Raw genomic sequence first — 23930 nt, forward strand, 5'->3', positions numbered from 1 at the left:
GTGCATGAAGGTCTGGGAGTGAGGAGCAGTCCTTGGGCTCTGTGGTACCCTTCGTCCCCACTGCTTCCATCTGGGCAGCCCTAAGCCAGGCTCCCCCCTCAGCCCACCTCCCAGCTCTGCTCAACCTCCTCCAGAGATGGTGTGGTCTGCTGCAGGGCCTTTTGCTTCTCGGAATAAATGTAGGATTTCTTCCTGTTGCCCATACCTCCAACCTTTCCAAGGCCTGCCTGTCCCCACATGCTATGACCCCACTCACGCCCTGCAGTCACAATCACTTACTGGGTTTCCACACCCTGGGAGTTGTGTGGCCTCTGCTAGCTCCCTGGAAGAGCTGTTCATTTCCTTTGGATCACAGTGTGATCTCACAAGCCCAAGTGGAGCATAATCCCTGCACTGGATGCCAGGCAAGTCTCCAAGTGAATAAAAACTCGTTCTTCCCTTAATGAGTCTGCCTGGATCATCCTCCTTACCACTCACTGACTGCTGCTGCTTTAGCAGTCAGTGTACTGGACTCAGACTGATAGTATAGTGAGTAGAATGCTTGGTTTAACCCAAGTTCGATTCCTGATATCCTATCTGGTCTGTGGAGCCCCAGCAGAAGTAATTCCTGAGCTCAGAGCCAGGAGTAAGGCCTGAGCACCATTGCATATGGACCCCAGATACATCTTCTCTGGAGCCTCTGACTTCCCACCACAGGTGGCCTGTGGTGGCTTCCTGCTCTCCTCATACCCTTGAGGAATTGGCTCTGCTTCTGGGGCTCTTGGGGCCTAGCACCCCCCTGGCATGAGAGGAAGGTCTCAGGGAAGGAGGCTGAGGGATCTAGGATATCTATTCATCGCCAGGTGTGCCCCCAAAACAAGAAAAAAAAGGGGAGGTACAAAAATTTCCATCAGTGGGCAAAGCCTACTTCTAGATGCCCAGAGCACAGGGAAGGGTAGGGGCAGGAGGGTAAGATGAAAAGGTGCCGGTAATGGTGCCCAGCACCAACCTGGCACTTGCTCGGGGCTCAGAAAATGGCTGACCTTGCAGAACCCAGAGGTGCTGAGCACAGATCATAGAACAGGATGACCTGAAACGGACCATGTGACACCCCAGAGCCACAGGTTCCCATCAGTTTCCCATCAGGGACTGGGGAAACCTCTGGGACAGAGCACATGCCAGGGCCAGAACCTGTTATGCAGTGAGCACTACAGTGGGTTGTCGGGGTAGTTAGCCTTCTCTCCAGAGGTACCCACACTTGCAGCTGCAACCAAACGCTTTTATTGCTGCTCTCCTGCTCTCTGGCTCACTCGAAGGCTGTGTCCAACTGCAGCAGCCCGCCCGCCTCGCTGGCCCCCAGCGCTGCCTGGCACAGCTGTAGCGTGTCCTCTAGTGCCAGCGGCTGTGAGGTCTCGATGATGGCAATGGTCTCCCCAAGCTCTGTGCACATGATTGTCTGCTGGGGCTCGGGGGGTGGGGGCGGTGCAGGGGGTGGGGAGCGGGGGTGCGGAGGGATTGGCAGAGTCCGGGTGCGAGAGTGGACACGCTGGTGCAGCCGCAGGCCGGCCAGGGCACGGAACCAGCGGCCGCAGGTACTGCAGTAGTAGGGACTCTTGTTGTAGAGGCCAGCGATGGGCAGGCGGGGCGCACGGGCGAAGGCCACAGGCCGCAGGTGCAGCCGGCGGTGCTGCTGCAGGTTGGAGCTCTGGGTGAAGCGCTTGCCGCAGTCCAGGCACTGGTAGGGCCGCACGCCCGTGTGCGTCAGCTGGTGGCGGCTGAGGTTGGCCAGAGAGGCGAAGGTCTTGCCGCATGAGTGGCACTGGAAGGGCCGCTCGCCCGTGTGCGTGCGCAGGTGGTTGTGCACGTGCACCAGCTTCTTAAAGCCCCGACCGCAGATGCCGCAGCGGTGCCGCCGCTCAGGGGGCCCGTGGACTGAGCGCCGGTGTCGGGAGAGCCGGGAGGCTGAGGCAAAGGACTTGGAGCACTGAGGGCAGGGCAGCTGCACAGGTGGGGCTGGGACTGGAGGTGGGGGTGGGGGTGCAGGCTCAGGGGGTGCTGGGGAGCCTGCCGTGGTGGTGGGGGGTACTCCACTCTTGCCAGAGTGAGTACGCCGGTGGTAGAGGAACTTGGTCATGTTGCTGAAGGTTTTGCCACAGCGGCAGCGGTGCAGCGGGTTGGCGGTGTGTGCCCGCCGATGCGCCACTAGCGTGAGCTCAGTACCAAATCCGCGGCCGCAGTCCACACACAGGTACCGGGCCTCGCCACGGTGCAGCCGCACGTGCTGCTCCAGGGAAGCGGCTTTCTTGAACACCTTGGAGCAGGCGGGGCACTCATGTGTGCCCCCCACGTGGGCCCGCCCGTGGGCCAACAGCCGGTTGGCAGAGCTGAAGCTACGCTGGCACTGGCCGCAGTGAAAGGGGTGGGTGGCCGTGGCGGGGCCCCTAGATGCCCGCCGGTGTCGCCGGCGTACCCCACTGGAGGTCCTGTGTTGGAGACAATCCCCACAGCCCGGGGCCTGGCCTGCAGTGGCCTTGTTCCCTCCTAAAGCATCATCGCCTACCTCCGTGGCTGCCTCCTCATCCCCTGTCTCTTCCTCCTCCTCATCTTCCTCCTCTTCCTCCAGCCCATTGCGCTCTTCTTTCTCTAGGGAGTCAAAGTGGGTGCCTTGGTGTTCTAGAAACTCCTCCGGGGTGGCACACAGGGCTGAACACTCAGGACATTCATAGGGCTCCATCTTTAGTTCAGGAGGTGCAGGGGGTGTTGGCGGTGGCAGGGGAAGGGGCCCTGGAGGCTCTGCCACCGGCACTGCCGGCAGATGCTGGGTTTGGCGATGGGCCATCCACAGTTCTGGAGAGGGGAACAGCTCCTGGCAGTCCCCGCACTGGTACTGGATCTGGCTGGTGGACTCCCGAAGGTGGGCATCCTGGTGAGCTAGCAGCTCAGTGGGGGAGAGGATGAGCTGGCTGCACTCACAGCATTGGAAAGGCCCATCCTCAAGGCTGCCAGGCTCTAGACTGGCCTCGTGTGTGGCCAGCGGAGCTGTGTCCAGTGTGGCAGGCACGTGCTGCTCCTGGTGGGAGAGGACATCCTCCAGTGTGTTGTAGAGGCTCCCGCACTCAGAGCACATGAACTGGTGGTGCTGGAAGAAGAGGGAGGAGGCCAGGGCCTCCCCAGGGGTCATTTCAGTCACCCCTGCGGACATCTCCATTATCTCTCCAAGGGGCAGGGTAGACACCTCCAGGGCTGCTGGGGACATCTGTGTGGGAATCTCGGTGCCCTCAGTTGCCACTTCAGCCATCATAGGGAGGGTGGCAGAGCCTGGGGAAAGAGAAAAGGTCTGGTGAGACAGCAGGAGCCCGAGGGGTATCCCTTGTCCCTCTTGCCTGCTGTCAGCAGGTCTGAAGTCAGTGCTCCCGCTGCAGTCTTCAATGAGTTGACATAGGCCAGACAGAGGCCTGTAGGAGTCAGCACCCTTCGGCCGGCCTCAAGGCTGCCACGGTTCCCCAGAGGGGGCAGGTCTGACCCCAATCCTCCCCCTCCAACACTTTCTTCCTACGCAAACACAGAGATACAGCAAAGTGTTCAAGAACCACCTGCCCTGGGCTCTGCAAGTCCCACCACTCACTTCCTCTCTCTGGAACCGTTTTTCACCTCTGAATTAGGAGCAGAAGCAATATCTGCAGCAGAGATACCTGGTCCTTGATCAAGGTTAGAGAGCCCAGGGGTTTGAAGTTTTCTAGCAAAGGCACTGTTGGACCGTAAGTCATGGACACCGCCTTCTGTTCTGTGCCATCCCCCACTTTAAAAAAAAAAAAAATAGAGGCTTCTCTCCTGGTCTAGAAACCATGTCCGCAGCATTTTCTGTCCTAGAGCCTTTCCTAACGCCTCTTCTTAAGAGGATGGCCACACGCCCCTTGGGGCACCTGTGCCATCTCCATCACAGCAAAAAGCAAAGGGTGGGACAGGGAACTGAATGTTGGGCCTTCACAGTATTGCCCCCAATTATTAGTGTTGGGGCTCAATTGGACCCAGCTCTCTTCATAAAGCAGGGGCTCCACATTTCTGGAAGCTAAGTACAGGTCTGTATCCCCAGTGTTAAGATGCCAGCAAGCAGCTGCGGTCCTATACAAACTCCCCCTCTCCTCCTCCACCACCACTCCCAACAGCATGCAGTTCCTAGGAACTGCAGTGACACTCCCTCCAGGAAGTCTGGCCCTGAGTGTCACTGTTCCTGGGCGCTTTCAACTTCTCCCACCAGATGGACTCTGCAGTTAAAGACACTTCTCCCAAATAACACCGCCCAGGGCCCTGCTGTCAGCCGGTGCTCAAGAAAACAGAGCAAATGATTCATCCAAAAAGTCCTGGGTCTTCACTGCCCTTAAACACCGACTTCAAGCCTATTTTTGAGTGGCAAGTTTTTATTCCTTGAAAAATCATCACGTAAAGGATCTTTCTGGAGAGACTCAACACAGATTGGCAGGGCTCAACCCTTTCTCCAGGGGTGTGTGTGTGTGTGTGTGTGTGTGTGTGTGTGTGTGATATCTTTACCGTGTGTGTGTGTGTGTGTGTGTGGTATCTTTACCATCTCGTGTGTGTGTGTGTGTGTGTGGTATCTTTACCATCTCACTCCGGACACCTCCCCGCTAGGGTGAGGTCCTGCGTCTGATGCAAGGCTCACAGCAGGGTCAGAAATGATGTTCAGATGTTCACACCACCTCGGGAAAGTGGTCCGGGAGAGCTGACTTCTCCGTCTGCGTTCCCAATCTTGGACTGTGTGAACTAGTCGGAGGTGAGTGCGGGGCTCTACATAAAGTAGATTAAGTCCTTTCGGAAGGAACCCACCTGAGGCCTGTTAGTTCAACTTCCCGGCTACACATCCCTTCTCTCAGGTTCCTCTTAAGTCTGCAGCCTGAGAGCTCACTGCGAGGCGGGCAGCGGGGCAGCGAGCTCCAGAGAGACGGTCGTGCGCAGCGCCGGAGTTCGTTCAATCCGTGCTCCCGGGCACGGGACGGAGGAGCGCTCCCCTTCCGCTCTGGCCCGAGCGCGGGCCCCAAAGCTCCTCGACCCCGGGGAGTTCCTCCCTTTCTTTCTCCCTCTGCCCTCTCGGTACGCCCAGCGCTCTCTTCCCCCGCCCGCCCCGCGGCGCCCTCACCCGTCTCTCTCACCTCTCACAGCCCCCGCCGCTCTTGACACAGACCCTCTGCTCCAGGCGTGTGGGACCCCTCACTATCCTCACCTCCCATTGGGCGGCGCCCTTCAGCGAGCTGGCCAATGGGAACCGGCAGCGAAGGGCACGCGCCCTTGCGCGTGCGCACTGGCAGCCAGGCGGGGCGCGGGGCGTTTCTCCACGCAAGCAACCGTGCCCCGTGGGCGGGGCTCCGAGAGGCGCCTGCGCACTTCTCCCAGGCCGCTCCAAGCTTCTCCCGTTGGAGAAAAGTGGGTGTCGCTGGGAAACAAGGACCTGTGGAGTGGGGCGGCGGGAGACCTTGACCGAGATCTTATTTCATAGCTGAAGAGACGACGCGTCTTCAGGAACACAGCTTGGGATACTTACTCATCTCTGAAGCTCACTTTTATTTTATTGGCGGGTGGGGAGTGTTGGGTCTCACCCGACCGTGTTCAGGGCTTCTTCCTGGCTCTGTGCTCAGAGCCAGGCGGGGCCTGGGATCGAACCCTTCAAGCGCCTTACCTGTCGCCCTCTCTCATGGGCCTCGGGGCCTCACTTTTACTCCTGTATGAAATGGATTTTGGATCTCTCAACTCTTCAAAGGCTGCGAGTGGCTGGGTTCAAACACGTACAAATTCAATATTCGAGAGCCTCATACCACGTAGTGCCCACTGTAACTCATTTAACAAGGACATAGTTCTAGTTTGTCAACTTGCTTTCTCTCTCCTGCTTTTCTATTGACTTAGTGATATTCATTTACTGGGTACTCAACAGTGTTTCTCCCCCCGGCACCAGGTTTCAGTCTGATAGCTGGTTGCTAAATTGCTTCGGCTCGTGACTCAGACAGCCGCGTCCCTGTTGTCCCACGTCCTGACCTGCTGAAACTATTCATCAGATGATTGTCATCTGTTTCACGGGTGGGGAAACAGGCCTAGAAAGAGGAAGAGACTCTTCTGAGGCTACTGCTGCACTAACATTGCTGCTGAACAAGTTCCAAGCAGGACCCTGGCCTCTCCCTACCCCAGGGATATATAAATCCGGGGGCGAGAACCGGTCTGGGAAGGAGACTTGTATCTGGACACGTGCAGATTCATTTAAGTAGGGGGCGGAGGCGGTGCGGACTACACCCAAGTCTTGCAAGGAAGGACTCCGGGAAACCACAGCCTCAAATATTCTTTTTTTGTTGTTGCTTTATTTTTTGTTTTTGGGCCACACCTGACAATGCTCAGGCTTACTCTGGCTCTGCACTCACTAGTTACTCATGGCGATGTTCAGGGTACCATAAGGGATGCCACAGATACAACCCAGGTTGGCCTTGTGTAAAACAAGCACCTTATATGCTATATAGTATCTCTCTCGCCCTCAAAATTCTTTTAATAGAGAATCTACCACTTTCAACACACTGAAATTCTCTGCTGCAGGTTCTAAGTGTGCTACTGTGGAGGACAGGGTAGTGTCAACTGAAATGGCCTCTGAACAAATTGAATGCTAGGAGAAGCGCAGTTGAGATGAAAGAGCCTATTCCAATTAGGAAGGAGGTAGCAGTTCCCAACGTAGGTGAGGGTTCTTTGAGGTGAGGCAGTAAGTTGGGGCAGGGGACGGTCTGGATCATTGAGATGGTGCGGCTGGGATAGTTTCCTGGATGCCATTAAAGGGAAGGGGTAGGGGAAGAGCGAGGCTATAGTGGGTAAAGTGCTTTGTACACAGCGTAGGTTCCAGTTCAATCCCACGAGCACAGCCGAGTGTGGCTCAAAATGCAATAAAAAATAAAAGGAAGTGGGAGTTTAACGGAGTCACGATCATACCGGGTGCTAGTTGGAGCCATTGGTATGGGCAGCCAAAGAGTATTGTGAGCATCTAAGTTGTGACAAGGAGGGTGCTGTAACTTATAAAATGAATAGTCCCAACAGGCCGTGACATTGGGCAACAAGGACGCGGTCGCACTTGCGTCACGGACAGGAAGCGGTAACCCGGCAGCGGAGGACCAGTTCCAGCCCAGACGCTGCGTCGCACAAGTTCTGCGCAGGCGCCGCACGGCCCGGCGAGACGCTACGGTTGGGGGCGGTCCCGGGAGGCCCAGAGGGGCGGGGCTTAGAGGCCGCTTCTGCGCGTGCGCGTGAGGGGCGTGGCGGTCGCACCTGCGCGAGTTGGGGGAAGGAGGAGGGGCGAGGTGACGCAGGCGTAATAATAGAGAAGGTGCCAGAAGATCCAAAACAAGTGGCTGCGGCCGTCGCCCAGGAGTCCTCGGACGCCGGGATCCGGTAAGGCTCCAGGGCGGCCTAAAGGTGACCGGTAGAGGGTCGCTGGGACCGCTTGACTGCGGGGGACCAGGCGGTACCGCCCGTACAGCGCGAGGAGGTCGGGTTCGGACAGTACCACCTGTGTAGAGCGAAGGGCTGCTTTGATCTGTCCCACTTCTAGGGGGCAGAGGGTCACCCTCAGACGGTACCACTTGGGTGGAGCCGAGGGGCTGGTCGGACGGTACCACTGGACCGAGAGCCAAGGGGCACGTCGGTACGGTGCTGCCCGAGTCAAAGGGCAGTTGGCACGGTGCCCCAGGATGGGCCCTGGGCTTGTTCGGGCAGAATCACATAGTCGGGTCGGGAGACTGGTATGTTCGGAACAGATCACCTGAGGAGGAGCGTTTGGGCCGCCCGAGGGCCCGAGGGGTCGGAGGACTAGCGGGGTTTGGCGTCCCGGCTGGTTACTAGGGGATCTCGGGCGATACCATCCGGTTCCGGGGGCGGGGGGCGCGGAGGGCGCCGGTATGGGAGTGGGCGATTGGGGCGGGCCGGCGCGGGGGCGCCTCTCCGGCCGCGGGGAGGCCCGGGCGCCCGCGCCGCTGACCGCTGCCCCGGTCCTCGGCCGGGTGGGTTCCAGGTCCTGGTTCCGAGCTTGTTCCGCCCCCTCGCCTGGTCATGGCGCAGTCCGGGTCGACCCCGGCCCCGAGCTGGGAGGAGGACGAGTGCCTGGACTACTACGGGATGCTGTCGCTCCACCGTATGTTCGAGGTGGTGGGCGGGCAGCTGACCGAGTGTGAACTGGAGTTGCTGGCCTTCCTGTTGGACGAGGCTCCCGGTGCCGCCGGCGGCCTGGCTCGCGCCCGAAGCGGCCTGGAACTGCTGCTGGAGCTGGAGCGCCGCGGGCAGTGCGACGAGAGCAACCCGCGGCTGCTGGGGCAGCTCCTGCGCGTGCTGGCCCGCCACGATCTGCTGCCGCACCTGGCGCGCAAGCGGCGCCGGCCAGGTACGTGTGCTGGCTGGGGGACCGACTTCCGGTGGGGGAGAGGGCTTACTGGTACCCAGTTGGCCCCAATCTGTGTCCAGATCAACACAGTGCCCTAGACAGCCAGGGCCCTATCCTGCTTCCCTTGCCCCGCTTGGGAAATCATTAAGAAACGCCAGAGGGAGGAGGACTGACTTGAAGGTGTCCTGGTGAACTTTAGGATTCAGCCACAGGCATAACGATCGAGCAGCCGCTGTTCTTGGCAGGCAGAGAGCTAAGCCCCTCATGTGAACTGTCGCCTTCTGTCCTCCCGGTAATCCCAGGCCCCACTGTGGGGGGAGAACAGTGGCTTCAGAGCGGCTAAGCAGCTTGTCACATGTCAGCACTGAATGAATCCCCAGGGCTGGGCCCTGGGGATGCAGACATGATGAGACTGACACCCGTGTGTTCTGTGGAGCTTAGGCTGGCTGGGGAAACCCAAGAGTAAAGCAGCTAAACAGGGAATTTGATTTCTCGATAGGGTGCTAAAGAGTTGAAGTGATGGGCTAGAGAGCAAGCCGGAGTGGGGGTGCTTCAGAGTGAAGGGCTCACCATTCAGGACCTTCCTGACAAGGGGTCGCTTCTGAGACTGCATGGGCGCTATTGCAAGATCTTAGGAAAGAAAATTCCCGACTAGGCAAAGACAAACTCTCTAGCCTAGCGGCAGGATTGAATTTGGCCTCTTCAGAGGCTAGTGTGGCTGGAGCAGGGGGGACAGAAGCCAGGGCAGAGTTAGGTGAGAAGCCAGGTCCTAGCAGCTTGCAGAAAAACCAGCTAGGAAGTGTGGGAGCCAGGATTCAGACCCAGCTGGGTTCTCTCCACATCTGTGCTCGTAGCCCTCCTGTGGTCCTAAACAGGTGAGGGGCTGTGAGGGCTGTAGGTCCAGGAGCCAGGCAGGCATGGGCCGACTTTGGGCTGGCAGCTTTTAGCTTGGGGAGGTGTGGAGTCCCTTTAGCTTCTTCCACCCACCCAGGGCAAGCCCATGAGAATTAATTAACCAGAAGGGCTAGAAAGAACAGGCAGAAGTTTGGGGTACCTGGGTCTGGAGGAGAGCCTGTGGAGAGGCCTATTTTCTCCTTGGGACCTCAGGAGAGCTTAGACCCTTGGCTCATGGCAGCATGGTCAGGCTCCTGACCACAATCCTTGTTAACAGTGACCCTAATGGAGCTGCTGTACACTGGGTTAGGTGCCCTGGGGGACAAGGACCTTTAGCTGGGGAGGCTCCAGTCATGCTCTGGACTGGGAGCGGGTTTCTGGGCCCTCCAGCTCTGTGGAGCAGGTGTTCTTCTCTGTGTGGGGTGCAAAGCTCTGAACGTGTTTTTTTCCTCCTTCTCCACTCTCCAGTTTCACCTGAACGCTACAGCTACGGCACCTCCAGCTCTTCTTCAAAGAGGACTGAGGGCAGCTGTCGGCGCCGGCGCCAATCAGGCAGTCCTCTGGATGCTCAGCAGGGCCAGTGGGAGACAGGTGGGCTCCAGGGGCTGAGGGCCCTCTCCTCTTCCAGCTTGAGCCTGCACAATGGGGTGCCCAGGCACTCGGTCTACGTCTTGCCATGTGTTTATGCTTGCTACAGAAGCTTGTGTCCAGATGTAACACATCATGTTGTTTCTTGTGGTTTTCTGTTTCATCTCACTGGCATGGCCTTGTGGGCGGCACGCTTCACCGGATGGCCCTTGTGGCTGGGTTTCTGGTGGTGTTCCGATGGAATAGCTCTCGCAGACTCCCTTCCGATGCTCTGCTCTTCCCCATGCTCAAATCTCACACCTACATACAGTCCCCTACATACAGTCAGTCCTTTCTATACTGTCAGTTCCCTATGTACGGTCAGTTCCTTATATATGGTCAGTTCGGTACAGTCAGTCCCCTTATATCACTCACCTACAGACACCTTCATACAGTCAGTTCCCTGTTTGCAGTGAGCTCCCTCCTTAGTAATCTCCATGCCAGTCCTCTACATAGTCCGCCACACAGTCTCCTACAGTCAGTACACTCCATATAGTTGGTCACTTCCATATAGCCAGTCCCTTACATACAAGCACTCCCCTACAGTCACTCCCCACCATACAGTCCGTTACCTCCGTACAGTCGGTCACCTATATAGGGTCCTCTACATACAGTCAGTCCCCTACATACAGCCTGTTCCCTATGGCCAGCCCTTTACATACAGCCAGTCATTTGAACATTTTACCCCTTTTGCTATGACTATCTCAAGCAGTCCTGGGGTCTTGCCACCTCTGTTTGACATGACTTGCAGCCCCCAGACCACTTAGCTTTGTCTTGGCGGCCTGTGCCTGAGTGTGAGTCTTCATTTCTCCTGACGATCGTCCTCATGTCTTGGAAAGGAACCACAGGGCCAGCCTCTGTCTCCCTGCCTCCCTGCCAGGGCCTACTCTGTGCCCAGCTGCTGCTCATATCCCCCCCCGCCTCCACCTTTTTCAGTCCTCAGCGTGGCTGTGCCAGCCATGTGTCCCAGTGCCACTGTGTTGCTGGGCATTCTGCTGGGAGGAGGTTCTGATTAGTTTTTCCTGGGGTGCTTTGGCTTCTTTCTGTTTGAGGTGGGACTTGAGTTTGGAGAGGGCTGAGGTATTCATTGGTTCCCAGAATGCTCTGTGCTGACTCTCAGTCCTGGGAAGTGGCTCAGGGGGCTGGGAGTGAGGTTTTCCTCTTGATTCGCTTGATTAAGTGGAGTCTGCTGTAGCTATTTTTTGGTCAGGGGGAAACACACCTGTGGTCCTCGGGCTCACTCCTGGCTCTGGGATGCTGGAGATTGAACCACAGTTGCAGTTGGCCACATGCAAGGCAAGCACTGTCCCCACTATATGATCGCACTGTCCTGAGATATCAGTTGTAGGCATTATTGCCAAACTCAGTTCCTTCTGTTGTCACTTAGCGACCTTCTTGTTTTTTCTTTCCTTTTTCTACCTCTAATGGGAGCTTCTTTCTGGAGGAGCTTTCTGTTTTTTTTTTTTTTTGGGGGGGGGTCACACCCAGCAATGCTCAGGGACTACTACTGGCTCTGCATTCAGAAATTACTCTGGTGGTGCTTGGAGTAACATGTGGAATGCCGGGGATCAAAAATTCAGGTCGGCCACGTTTAAGGCAAAAATCCTACCCACTGTATTACCTACCGCTCTGGCCCCAAATGTGTATTTTTTTTCTTTTTTATCTTTTTGGGTCACACCTGGCAATGCTCAGGGGTTACTCCTGGCTCATGCACTCAGGAATTGCTCCTGGCGGTGCTCGGGGAACCATATGGGATACTGGGAATCGAACCTGTGTTGGCCATGTTGGCCGCGTGCAAGGCAAACGCCTTACCCACTGTGCTATCGCTCCAGCCCCGCAAATGTGTATTTTTGTTTCTTTGCTGTGTGGTGTCAGTTTGTATTCTTCTGAGCTTCCCACTGGCTAAATTACCCTGGGTCTCTTTGATATGTCTCTGCATTGTTACTACAGGGGTGCATCATGTTCATGTGCCTGGGCTCCTGTGTGCTTGCCCTGCTCCCTGCCCTGGCAGCAGCTGTTTGGGGGGAGCCTGTTTTGTTTTGTTTTGGGGACACACCCAGTGATGTTTAGAGTTTACTCCAGGCTCTGAACTTAATGCTCATTTCTGCCAGTGCTCAGGGGACCATAGATAGGGTGGTGGGATTGAATCCTGGTCAGTTGTATGCAGGACAAGTGACTGATCCCTTGTATCAGTATCTAGTCCCAGGGAGGCTGATTTCTTTCAGAAGCAAGGCTCTTCCCCGTCCAGTTGTTGGGATGCTGCATGGGTATAGTTCCTGGACTTTTTCAATGAACTAAGAATTATAGCTCTGTTCATTTTGCAGGAGCTGGAGTGATAGTACAGAGGGTAGGACATTTGCCTTGCACACAGCCAAACTGGGTTCAATTCCTGGCACTCTGTATGGTCCCTCAAGCCCACCAAGAGTGATCCCTGAGTGTAGGGCCAAGAGTAAGCCGTGAGTACCACTGGGTGTGTCCCCTCAAAACCAGAAAATGTTTATTTTTTGGGGGGCCAGAGTGATAGTAGAGCAGGTAGGTCTCTTGCCTTACACACAGCTGACCCTGGCACCCCACATGGACCCCAGCACCTCAGGAGTAATTCCTGAGTCAGGAGTAACTCATGAGCATTGCCAGGTGTAGTCAATCCCCCTCTCCCCCACAAAAAAAAAACCCCAAAATTTTAATTTAAAAAAGTTTATTTTGAGAAGCTGGAGGTGAGTCCCTGGGTTTGATCCCAGTTCCAAAAATAATTGGTAAAAAAACCCCAAAAGGTAAAGATTTTAAAAGTACATATTTGTATTTTTCAATTCAAAATGAAACATATAAGGACTTGTTTTCTCTACCATTAAAATCTTCATTCTTAATTGAGATAGGAACGTATCTGTTTCCTTTTAGGATAAAAATAAAGAGCACCAGGCCTCTGCTGGTCCTTTCTACGGAATGAAATGATTTATCTGTAGTTCTTCCTGTCCTCAGTGTACACCCTACTTGAGGATTTAGTTAGAATGTTTCTTTAAGTTACTTAAAATAACTTACCCCAATTGTTTTTGCCCAAAATTTTGTCCACAGTTAGATATATTTGTTTCTGTTCCTGTTTGATTTTATGACTTGTTTCTTTGTTTCTTTAATGTTTTGAAAGTTTAAGAAGAACTGCAAGCTTCAGAAGTCAAAGCTAGGACAAGATGGCTAGGATAGAGGTTGAGACACTGGGATCAGTTCCTGGCACCAAACTTAGGGTTGCACCCATTCCCCCCCACCAAATATGGGGAGACCCCCCCGCCTTTCCCAATAATGGGTCCTTCACCCTTCCTCACCTTTATATCCTATAAAACTAAAGAATATAAAGGAGTTTTCTTAGAGGCATTAATTACACTGTTGTTCTGCCCCCCCACCTCCAAAAAAGCTAATCATTCCTAAATGTTCCTTTGCACCCAGCAAAATAGCAAATACACATGTGTTGCGTCTCCTTTGCAGTTGTGTGGATATTGCTGTGGACGTTGATCTTGACCTGCTTTATTTCACTGAACAGTCTTACCTGACTAATTACTGGATTCTCTTTGTCTGACCTATATTGTTTTCCAATCTGCAGGTTATGGACTATAAAAGTGGGGAGATAATAAGGCGTAAACAATGACTGTGGTTGTAAAACACACAGTGTCCCAGAGACTGTTGTCATGTCTGTCTCTGGGGACTGGGGTTTCTCTAGGGTCACTCTTGGCAGCGGGGCTGCAGCTGTGTACTGGGCTGTGTTCACCAGCCCTTACAGGGGCACCCCCTCCTGTGGACAGGCTTTGTGGGGCTCTGGCCTGAGACTAGACTCAGGGTCTTTCCTGGGGCTTTGCCTTGTTTATCTATCCTCTCTTTCCATTGGGGATGTGGGTCGGGTGGAGTGGGATGAGCCATACCCTGCAAAGCTCAGGGGTCGCTTCTGTCTCAGTGCTCAGGAGTCACTCCCAGATCTCTTGGGACCCACTGGTGCCAGGTCCAGGCCCCTGGGCATCTGTTTGGTGCTTCGTTTGTCATCCTGGTTCTCATGCACCCCATCTTTCTCCTCTCAGGCTCCCCACCAACGAAGCGACAGCGGCGGAGTCGGGGCCGGCCCAGTGGTGGTGCCAGGCGGCGGCGGCGAGGGAGCCCCGCTACCCCCCAGCAACAGCAGGAAACGAGCAGGCCAGCCTCCGAAGGCAAAGTGACCTGTGGTAGGTGTCTGGGGCCCTGGGAGAGCTTTATTGTGGTGACAGACTCAGCCCCAAGACCGCTCAGCCCTCCACTCAGCACAGTGCTGGCCTTACCCTTCCTCCTGCCATTTTGTTTATCTGTCTACTACACATAAGTGAAGGTCATGTTACCTCCTCCAGTAAGCCTTCCCTGACAACTTCCTGTTCCGAGTTGCATTTCATTATCTAGTAAACATTGCAGGGGTTACTTACTCAGCAGTTTTTCCTTCTGCAGTTTAGAATAATACAGAGTTAAAGCCAAGGATATCATGACAGCTGTCTGATTCACATCCTAGCACTGGTACTTAGCTGTGGTGTCTGACCCTGGGCAGGTGACTGATTGCCTCCGTGCCTCAGTTTCCACATTGTAAATTGAAACTAGAAATGGTGATTTCTGGCAGCATTGCTAGAAGAGAAAATGCTTTGACCCATAAAGTACACTTGAGCAGGCTCCCTCTCAGGGTTCCAGCTCTCGAACCTGCTAAGTGTGCTTGGGACAGGAACATTGGTGTGGGAGCTGCCCTTGGGGGCCATGATAGAGAGAAATGGCCTGAGGAGAGGATGTTGTGAGTGGTTGGTCTGCGTGGGTGTTTGATTTCATTTGGTCACGTGTTGTTCCAGTGGTTTACTGGGGAGTCAAGTGATCCAGTGTGTATGTGTGTGTGTTTGTGTGTGTATGTCTTTGTGTCTGTGGGGATTGAACCGGGGCTTTCTTTTTTGTAAGGCAGACATTTTATTTGTGAACCTCATTCCTGACTTCTGATACCTGTTTTATTATTTTGGAGAGAACTGGCAGTCTGATACTCATTTTTCTTTGGTGGCGGGCACTCTTAGTAGTGCTGTGGGATGTTCCCTGTTGTGGTACTCGCAGGATCATGGGTGCTGGGGATTAAACCTAGGTCCCCATATACACATTCTGCAGTTCACCTCTATGTTTAGTTTTTGGTGAAGGTTGCGGGGGGGGGGGGGGCGGGGGCTGCTTTTTAGGTCAAATTGGGCGATGCTAGGGGTTACTCCTCACCCTGCACTCAGGAATTATTCCTGTCAGTGCTCAGGTACTATATGGGATGCCAGGGATTGAACCCGGATTGTTAATGTGCAAAGCAAACTTCCTACCTGCTGTACTATCGCTCCAGTTCCTGCATTCACCTCTTGAATTGTCTCCTTACCCCATAAAAACTTTTGGTTTTGGGATCACACTCAAACGACTAAATGTAGAGCAGTGCTCTGGGTTGCTCCCTGCAGTCCTTGGGGTGCTATGCGGTGCTGAGGATTGAACCTGGGCCTTCAGCACACAGAGCATATACTCCAATACTACTTTGAGTCTCCCCCCTCCAGGCCTGCACTGGTAACTGATTTTACTTAATTTGGATTTTTGGGTAACATCTGGCTGTGTAAAGTCCGCCCTGCTCAGTACCAGGAGGCTGTTCTTGCCAGGTGCAGAAGATCACGTAGTGATGGCAAGGTCTGAAAGGTCTGAGCTCTGACCCAACCAGCTCGCTCACTCTCTTACCGAGTAACTACTTTTTTTTTTTTTGACCACACCCAGTTGTGTTAGGACTTACTCCTTCTCTGTGGTCATGGATCACTCTTGGTGATGCAGGGGATTTGTGGCACTGGGGATTGAACCTGGGTCAGCAGTATGCAGAACAAGTCCCTTACTATACTATCTTTCCACTCCCATAACTCTCTTATTACTATTTTTAGGAGGGCTTAGGTGTGCACCTGGCAGTGTTCCAGGGTCATTCCTGGCAGTGGAGCTGGGGATGAACCCTGGCCCTCCAGCGTACAGAGCAAGCCTTCCAACTTGCTGAGGATTCTGGAGCTCCCAGCAACAGTTTCTTTTTACTTTCCTTTTTTTTAAAAAAAATTTAATTTTACGTTTTTGCTCTTTTGGGGTCACACTCATCGATACTCAGGGGTTACTCTTGGCTTTGCACTCAGGAATTACTCCTGGCAGTGCTTGGGGGACCATATGGGAAGCTGGGGATTGAATGAGGTTGGTCACGTGCGAGGCAAATGCTTGTACTATTACTCTGGTGTCTTATTTTTTAAATTAATGTATCTTTTTTACTTAGTCACCATAAAAGTACAAATTTTTCTGACTTGGGTGAGAGGCATATAATGAATATTTCAACCCCTATCTCCTTAACAGTGTTCACTTAACCTCCACCACCCTGTCTACTTATCTCTACTACCTGGTAGTAGTTTTTAAAGGAACCCTGAACTGATCTCAAAAATCACCTGATGAGTTGTGATTTCAAAGTATGCCAAGGCCCTGGGCTCAAGTTCTTACTGTTGTGAGGCCCAGGTGACTGCTGGTGGGGTTGCAGGGGCTGAGGAAGCAGGAAGTCTGCACCTGCAGACAGTGAGAGGCTCTAGCAGTGGGGTGCATGCTCGGCGCTCACCTTCTGAATATTCCGCCTTTCCTTAGAGAGGAGCAGGCAAGGTGGACTCTCTCACACACCCACACTCTCAGGTACCACCTCCTCAGATTGAATGACACTGCTGAGAGCTGCACCCTGTCAGTTGTCGAGAATGGGGATTGCAGGTGGGAAGTTGGGAACGGGACGTCAGTTAGTTGCCAGAGGCCCTGTGCCTGGTGTGCTCGCTTGTTATCTGCTGAGCTTGCCTGTCCCCTGGAACCTGTCCTCTGTCTTTCTCAGTGCCCGAGTGACCCATGAGACTGGTGCTGCTATAGGGACAGATGTCAGAACCCCATGGGCTGTGGGGGCCCGTACCTGTGATTGTTCCCAGTGACCTGGCTGTCAGGATAGTCTGTGAGTCCCTGCCTGCTGATCAGGGAACCTGAGGAAGGCCTGCGTGCCCAGAGCCTTCCGGTCTCCTTCTGCAGGGCAGGGCCTGGCTGGGAGGTTGTTAAGCAAGTGTGGGTGTGACGTTAGGGGGCTGGAACAGGTCTGACTGCTGACTCACCAGGCCAGGTTGGGCTAGCTGGTTCTGAAAAAGGGAATGCCTCCCTACCCCGATTCCCAGGTGTGGAGGCCCTTCTACCTTCCAACCCATCTGGGGAGGTGTCACCTTGTAGCAGCAGTGGGGGGACTGAACCTTGCACAGGGGAATTGGGATGTGCCTTCCTATCTGAGACCATGAGCGGGTGGGGTGCTGGTCCTGGGAGGAGTCCTGGGCGGGCACACCCTCAGGGTCATGCCTGAGAGGGGTGCTACTCACAGGCCCGCCCTCCAGGTCCACAGACAGCTGTGGAGGAGATGAGGTGATAAACCCTGTGGGGAGGTGGAAACCAGCTGAGGGAAGGGAGGCCATGAGTCCAGTGGCAGGCCTAACCTCACCAGGAGGTTCTGGGTGGTTCGTGTGTGCCCCAGAGGCCTTGGGCTGCCCCATGGGTCATGGCTTCTGTTAGGCTGGGCTGCCAGAAACCAAGTCAGACTCCACTTGCAAGCGAGAAGAAGCTTTATTGAGAGGAAAATGATGCAGGACAGACGTTTGTAGAGCAAAGGTGCTGTGCTGAGGGGACTGGGTGAACTCTTCACTCTTAAGTTGCAAGAGGAGGGAGCCCCAGGTTTGCTTCAGCATGAACCCTAGCACATTGCCAGGAACGACCCCTAAGCACTGAGCCAGGAGAGGTCCCTGAGCACCATCATATATAGGCAAACAGTGTCAGGGTTGGGAGGGGTCTCAGCCTGGCACTGCACTCTCTGCTAGGATCACCAGGTATGGTCTTGGAGATCTCTAGCACTGTTGGTGCTGACAACAGAACTGTCAGGCTGCACAGCTGTGCCAAGCACTGCCATACAGGTATCCTAGGCCCTGAGCACTGTTGGGGAGCCCTGGGCCACAGCTCTAGAGCGCTGCTGTCTCCTGCCCTCACTTCTGCCCCAAGTTCACTCTACCCACCTACCACCTTACCCTCCAGTGCTCCCCAGACCTTGCTCCCTGAGCCCTCTCTATTTGGAACATTCTCCTAGTCGGCCTCACTCTGGCCACCTCTCTGAACCCCACTTTCCATCATCTTCTTGGCTCATGCTTTCCCTCACAGCTGATTGAGGAAGTTCCTCTCTTTCTCCCCACACTGGAAGCCATAAAGTGGGACCCCGCTGGCCACCACCTGTGGTGGCAGAAAGATGTGGGTAGCAGGTTTTCTGAGAAAGAGGAACAGAGCAGTGGTGAAACAGTTAAGCCCCTGAGAAAAAAAGAAACGAAACATTCCTGAAATTATTAAGCTCCAGCTAGGTATGAACATCTGGGCTGCTGGTGGTCGCCTGTGGGGATGGGGGGGTCCAGACTTCCTGCCAGGCCCCCCTTCACTAAGCCTGGCAGCTGGGCCCTCCCCCCGGGGACAGCCCAGGCCCATCTGATGCCCTCCCTGGGTATGCCCATCTCTCTGGCTCCACCTACTTGTAATTTGCATGTCTCTGCCAGTGTCATTTCCTGCAGAGGCTTTCTGGTCACTGCCACTGCAATTACAGGCACACACTGTCATTTTCCCTGGCCCTGGGGATGGCCTCTAATTAGGCCTTACACATCGGGCTGGCTGGTGGGTGGGCAGATTGGCGGAAGTGGAGGCAAGCAGGTCAGGTGGCTCCGAGCTTGGGCTCTGAGTCTGAAGCAGGGCCCCTCAGTGGGAATTCCAGCTCTACCACTTCCTAGCTAGGTGACTCAGGTTGGGAGCCTCAGTTTCCTCCCAGGAAAATGGGACAGTAGCTCAGGCCCCTAGTGTGGCCAGGGATGATCAGAGGCACATGCCGAGCAGTGTATGCCCATCCTAGGAAACAGTGTGGAGACTGCACATGAGACTAGGATAGGACCCACTGTGGGTCCCCCGGGTGCCACATGGACTGTGGACTGGTCTGCTGGAAGCTTTCCCCCACTGCCATGGTGTGATAGGAGACTGTGAGGCCCTGTGGGCTAGCTTGGGAGATCTCCCCAGTGGGTTACTGTTTCCCTACTGGCCCAGGTGGTTGGCTGTTCATGTCGTCGTGGGTATTTTGGCCACCCAGTGTCCGTCATCAGGGATAAACCCACACATCCTGTCTTCTTTCTTCCCCCTGTTGGTGGTGTTCTGGGAGGATGTGGGGCTTTGTGAGCTGGTCTTGTGCATGGGGGGCACAAGTGGTAGCCTGGTCATTCCTGAGGAAGAGGGCAGCTAAGAGCACTCGTCGTGGACTGCAGGGCAGGGAGGATGGGGCTGGGATAAAGAGAGCCATTGAGGCGTTGCTCAGTAGCCCAGGTGACAGGTCATGGGTTGGGCCCAGACCATGAGGTAGAGGCGGGTATTAAGATCAGTCCTGACTTCTGGTGCCTTTCGGTCCTGATTATTGGATCAAGACCTATATGAGCTTTGCCTCATTTAATTCTCATGATCCCACCATGTAGCAGGGACCCTCTTGTTTATGTTTTTCAGATGGGGAAACTGAGGCTCAGAAAGGTGAGGTCACATGTCCAAGGCCCCACAGCTAGAGAGTGGCAGAGCCTGGACTCACCTCAAGGTCTGTGGGATGCTGCCGCCTGTCTGTGTAGGTGCCATTGGTGGCCTTGGACGGGTGCTGCTCTTCCCGGCCTGCTCCTGGCCTCCGCTGATGGCACGCATGCTGCACTCTAGGGCCATGGGGTCCTGGGGCTAAGTGGCTCCTTATGCAGAGGGACCTGTGCAGCGTTTCTTGGGCCTTAAAGAGCGATGCAGAAAGAGCAAGATTGGCAGTTAGGGTGGGGGAAGGAGAAGGTGGAACTGCTGAGAAATCATGTAATGAGCTAGAAACCCCTCTTTGCCTCGGTCTGTAAAAGGTGAAGAGTGTCTGATCCCACCCTTCCTCTCTCAGAGCTCTGTGTCCTCATGGGCCACTTGTGGTCCCTGCCCAAAGGTTTATCTGTTTTCCTGGGGTAAAGCATCTGCCCTATCAGTGTGGAGATGGCTGTGTTCCTGGAAATCCCAGGAGGCCTTGCACGAGCACTGGCCTTTGCCCCTCCGAGCCCTCTTCACAGTCCTTTGCAGCGGGCAGCAGGGCCAGGCCACACAGCACATGCTGAAGGCTCCTGGCTTGGAATCGACTGCAGTGGCCTGAGGCTGCCAGGCACTGCCTGACTGTGACCTTGGCCACTCACTTCACACCTCTTTGCTTATTTCCTCATCTTTATGTTTGGGGCTGGGGCAGTGACAGCAAGGCCTGTTCCAAGAAGGAGCAAGTCCAGTATCCAGTCCAGCGGTGCAGCAGTCCTGGCAGGTGTGGGTGTGGGGAGACTATGCTGGTTTCCTGGTGGTGGTCAGTCAGCCCATGGGCTGGGGTGATGGCGGATGGACACCAGCCTAGTTCCTGCCTTCTGGGCAGAGCAACTACCTCCTGTGGGCAGGACAACGACATTCAGCTCAGGCTGACTGAAGAGTGAGTGCTGCTGGTGGCCGATTACCGGGAGAAGGCAGCTCACTCTTGTCCTGTGTCCTGATGTGCTGTAGGCTTTGTGGTCTCAAAAACCAAGGCACTGCATGCTGCCTAATGCCAGCCTGGTGCTTGCTTGGGTGTGGCGGTGTCCATGTGTGAATCTCTGACTTTGGAGGGCAGCACTGGAGGCAGCATTCATTCTCATTGCCTGAGAATGAGCCCCTTGGTTCCTGCAGTGTTCCTTTATCAAATGTATGGAGCGCCTCCTGAGCCACTGGCTCTTCAGATGAGTGGATGCACAGAGAGCCAGTGTGATTTCCCCAGGCATTGCAAGGAAAGATCCCCGAGCACAGAGCAAGGAGCAATCCTGAGCTCTGTGGGTGTGGCCCCAAAGCAAATGAAATAAAAAACTGGCCTTCGGGGTGGAGATGCTGAGCCTGTGTGCAGTGGGGAGTGTCTGGATAGGGAGTGTGGGGTGGGGGCCATTTAAAGGGTGAGGTGGCATTTTAACAAGGACCTGGAGGAAGAGAGGGCGTGGCTCCCTTGGGGGTGCCAGGGTGTCCCCAGCTGAGGCAGAGGCTGGGCCAGGTGGGGCCTCCCTGGGGCCAGCCAGGAGGAGGCGTGGCGAAGGGGGCCACGCAGAGGGAGGAAATAGCGGCTAGGTCAGGAGGTAACAGGCCTGATTGAGCTGAGGGCACTTGGGTGTGGTCAGCAGGAGGAAAAGGAAGTGGAACCCGCAGGCCAGCGACTGGGACCTGTTGTGGGTGCCTGAGGTAGGGGGAGGCCAGTGTGACCCTTGTTCCCTCCAAGTTGCCTGTGAGAGTCGGCCCCTCACTGACCCTTGCCTCCTTTTCCACAGACATCCGACTCCGGGTTCGAGCAGAGTACTGTGAGCATGGGCCCGCCTTGGAGCAGGGTGTGGCGTCTCGGCGGCCTCAGGCACTGGCTCGGCAGCTGGACGTGTTTGGGCAGGCCACAGCTGTGCTGCGCTCCAGAGACCTGGGCTCTGTGGTGTGTGACATCAAGTTCTCTGAGCTCTCCTACCTGGACGCCTTCTGGGGTGACTACCTGAGCGGCGCCCTGCTGCAGGCCCTGCGGGGTGTGTTCCTGACTGAGGCCCTGCGTGAGGCCGTGGGCCGGGAGGCGGTTCGCCTGCTGGTCAGTGTGGACGAGGCTGACTATGAGGCTGGCCGGCGCCGCTTGCTGCTGATGGAGGAGGAGGGGGGCCGGCGCCCCAGTGAGGCCTCCTGATCCTGGCATGGCAGACTGAACCCCCTCCTAGCCTTGGGGCCACGTTCTCCCCTGGACGAGGAAGACCATCTCTGCCCTGAGGACCCACTCCAGCAGTGCTGAGGACTGTGCCTGCCAGCCGGGCCCCTCAGCTGCCACTCCCACAGGATGTGGGTGCTGAGGTCTAAACCACTTCCATCAGAGTGTCTGCCCCCACGCCCACCCCCAGGTGTGTTCCCTCAGCTTTAGGAGGCCAGGGGCTCAGACCTGCAGATCCCCAAAGGGAAGAGCCCCCTCCTCATTCACCAAAGCCCCCCACCCCAGTGTACACACACTGTCCCTGACCCCCCCCTCCCGTGTATACACACTGTTCCTGAACTCCACCCCCAGTGTTTCATACACTATACCAGACCCCCCAATGTGCACACACTGTCCCTGACTCCCCAAGTGTGCAAACACTGTACTTGATCCCCCTTCAGTGTGCACACACTGTACTTGACCCCCCAGTGTGCACACACTGTCCCTGAGTCCCTCCCAGGCCCAGTGTGCACACACTGTCCCTGATATCCCCGCCTCTCCCCTTGTGTACACATTGTCCCTGTATACCCCCTTCCCCACTCCTTTCTTCCTGGGCCGCCCCACACACTTCATTGGCCTAAGGGCTTCTCACTCAGGATCTCTTAATTTTACTGCCCCTAACCTGGGCTTCAGCTACACCCGGGGACACTGGAGCTGGGGTGCCCGCACACCTGCCCACACATCTCGACAGCCAGCCAGGCTTGCCCAGCGTCCACACCCAGACCTCTCTCTGCACCATCCAGCTTCCTAGAGCCAGTTGCAGGCCTCACTGAACCTGCATCCAGATACCTGACTCACTGCAGTATCAGACAGAGGCTTGCTCTGCCAGGGGCCAAGACCAGCCATCAAATGCTTTCTCAGAAAGGGGAGGCAAAGGCTTGTGGGAAAGGTGTTTTACAAATGATATCAATAAAACTGCCCTGAAAGGGGCATCCAGTGGGCATTAATGTTCTCGACTCACTTTCATTCTGATATTGGGGAGATTGAACCCTGGGTTTCACATGCAGGGCACATACTGTACTACTGAGCAGCATCCCAGACCCTAGGACTCTAAGCTGGAGCAAGAAGCTGAAGAGAGCTGCCATGGTGCCAGTCCCAGAATCAGACTGGAGGGAGGACCACTGCTCACCCGCCAGCTGCTGCTTCCACTTGCTCTCCTCTCTGGGCCTCAGTTTTCCCATCTGTCAAAAGAGCAGGTACTGACCTGGAAACATGCTCTCCTGGCCCCATGGACACACGCTTGTTCCCTGCGTGCTCTGGGGAGGAGCAGAACCTTCAGATAGTTTGGTGAGATGAACCATCTGTCTGCAAGGATAAGCCAGCCCAAAGGTTCCAGAGGTTCTCCTGGTGTCCTGCTCCAGGTTCCTATCCTTGCCTCTTCTGCATGCTCATCTTGGGCGTTGGGGGGTGTGGGGGCATTCCCAGCAACATGCAGCATAGCAATGTGGACTGGACAGTTACATACTGTCTAAGCTCAGAGTCTGGGGCCTCAGGCATGCATGGCATGCACTCCCGTCCCTTTTGAGAGATCTCCCTAGCCAATCCCTTCCCTTCTGTTGGTGCTGTTATTCTGACTGGTGCTGTTATTCTTCCAGAGACCACACGTTCTGCTGCCCAGTGGCTCCAGTTGAGGTGGACTGCCCTTTGTCCACCCCTTGTTCAGGAACTTAGGAACCTGCTTCTTACACAATAGCCGGGGTTTTCCTTCCTGAAGGGAAGGATGCCAAGGTTGGGGACCTGGGGGTGGAGAGGGCAGGAATTTCCAGCAGCTGGCCACTACTTGGGGAAGGGATGCACCTGCCACATCAGGGTGCCGGACCCGTGCACACAGGGAGAAGGGCTGAAGTAGAGGTGAGAAGCCTCCAGATTCAAGCCCTGATCCATCTAGTTGCTAAGATGCTCAGACAGGCTGCAGGATACCTAATCACGATAAGCTGAATGCTTAGCTACCCTGGTGAAGCAGGCCTTGGACTCCGTTTCTCACAGGAAATGAGCACAGAGACGGGAAGTGATTGTCTGAGGGCGAAAACCCATGAGGCAGATACAGCTCTTCTTAAAGCTCACAGTTAGGTTAGGGAGGATCTCTCTCCCTTCCCACCAACCAGCTGGGGGAAGTCTGCCCTAGGTCGGCACAGGAAT

At 55.3% G+C, this 23930-nt stretch overlaps 2 protein-coding genes across 3 annotated transcripts; one reads left to right on the forward strand and one right to left on the reverse strand.

The window, feature by feature from the left end:
• Positions 1-1244: 1244 nt before the first annotated feature.
• Positions 1245-5214, reverse strand: ZNF526 (zinc finger protein 526). 2 transcript variants are annotated; one of them, XM_056135918.1, is made up of 2 exons: positions 5145-5214; positions 1245-3297 (listed from the first exon to the last, which is right to left on the reverse strand). In XM_056135918.1, the coding sequence occupies exon 2, from the start codon at positions 3278-3280 to the stop codon at positions 1286-1288; it is 1995 nt and encodes a 664-aa protein (XP_055991893.1). In that variant the 5' UTR covers positions 3281-3297; positions 5145-5214; the 3' UTR covers positions 1245-1285. The 2 variants fall into 2 exon arrangements, with proteins under 2 accessions (XP_055991893.1, XP_055991892.1); XM_056135917.1 differs by having other exon boundaries at positions 4822-5197.
• Positions 5215-7270: 2056 nt separating this feature from the next.
• On the forward strand, positions 7271-22734 carry DEDD2 (death effector domain containing 2). The gene is made up of 5 exons (XM_056135921.1): positions 7271-7407; positions 8027-8392; positions 9755-9877; positions 13972-14112; positions 21343-22734. The coding sequence occupies exons 2-5, from the start codon at positions 8065-8067 to the stop codon at positions 21732-21734; spliced, it is 984 nt and encodes a 327-aa protein (XP_055991896.1). The 5' UTR covers positions 7271-7407; positions 8027-8064; the 3' UTR covers positions 21735-22734.
• Positions 22735-23930: the final 1196 nt, after the last annotated feature.

Source organism: Sorex fumeus, unplaced genomic scaffold (assembly GCF_029834395.1).
Source record: "Sorex fumeus unplaced genomic scaffold, SorFum_2.1 ptg000122l, whole genome shotgun sequence".
Classification (NCBI taxonomy): Eukaryota; Metazoa; Chordata; class Mammalia; order Eulipotyphla; family Soricidae; genus Sorex; species Sorex fumeus.

Coding starts and splice junctions, on each gene's coding strand:
- ZNF526 (XM_056135918.1), bottom strand. CDS start 3,280: ATGATGGCTGAAGTGGCAACTGAGGGCACCGAGATTCCCACACAGATG.
- DEDD2 (XM_056135921.1), top strand. CDS start 8,065: ATGGCGCAGTCCGGGTCGACCCCGGCCCCGAGCTGGGAGGAGGACGAG. Junction 9,878..13,971: donor GCAGGGCCAGTGGGAGACAG/GTGGGCTCCAGG, acceptor TTCTCCTCTCAG/GCTCCCCACCAACGAAGCGA. Junction 14,113..21,342: donor CGAAGGCAAAGTGACCTGTG/GTAGGTGTCTGG, acceptor CCTTTTCCACAG/ACATCCGACTCCGGGTTCGA.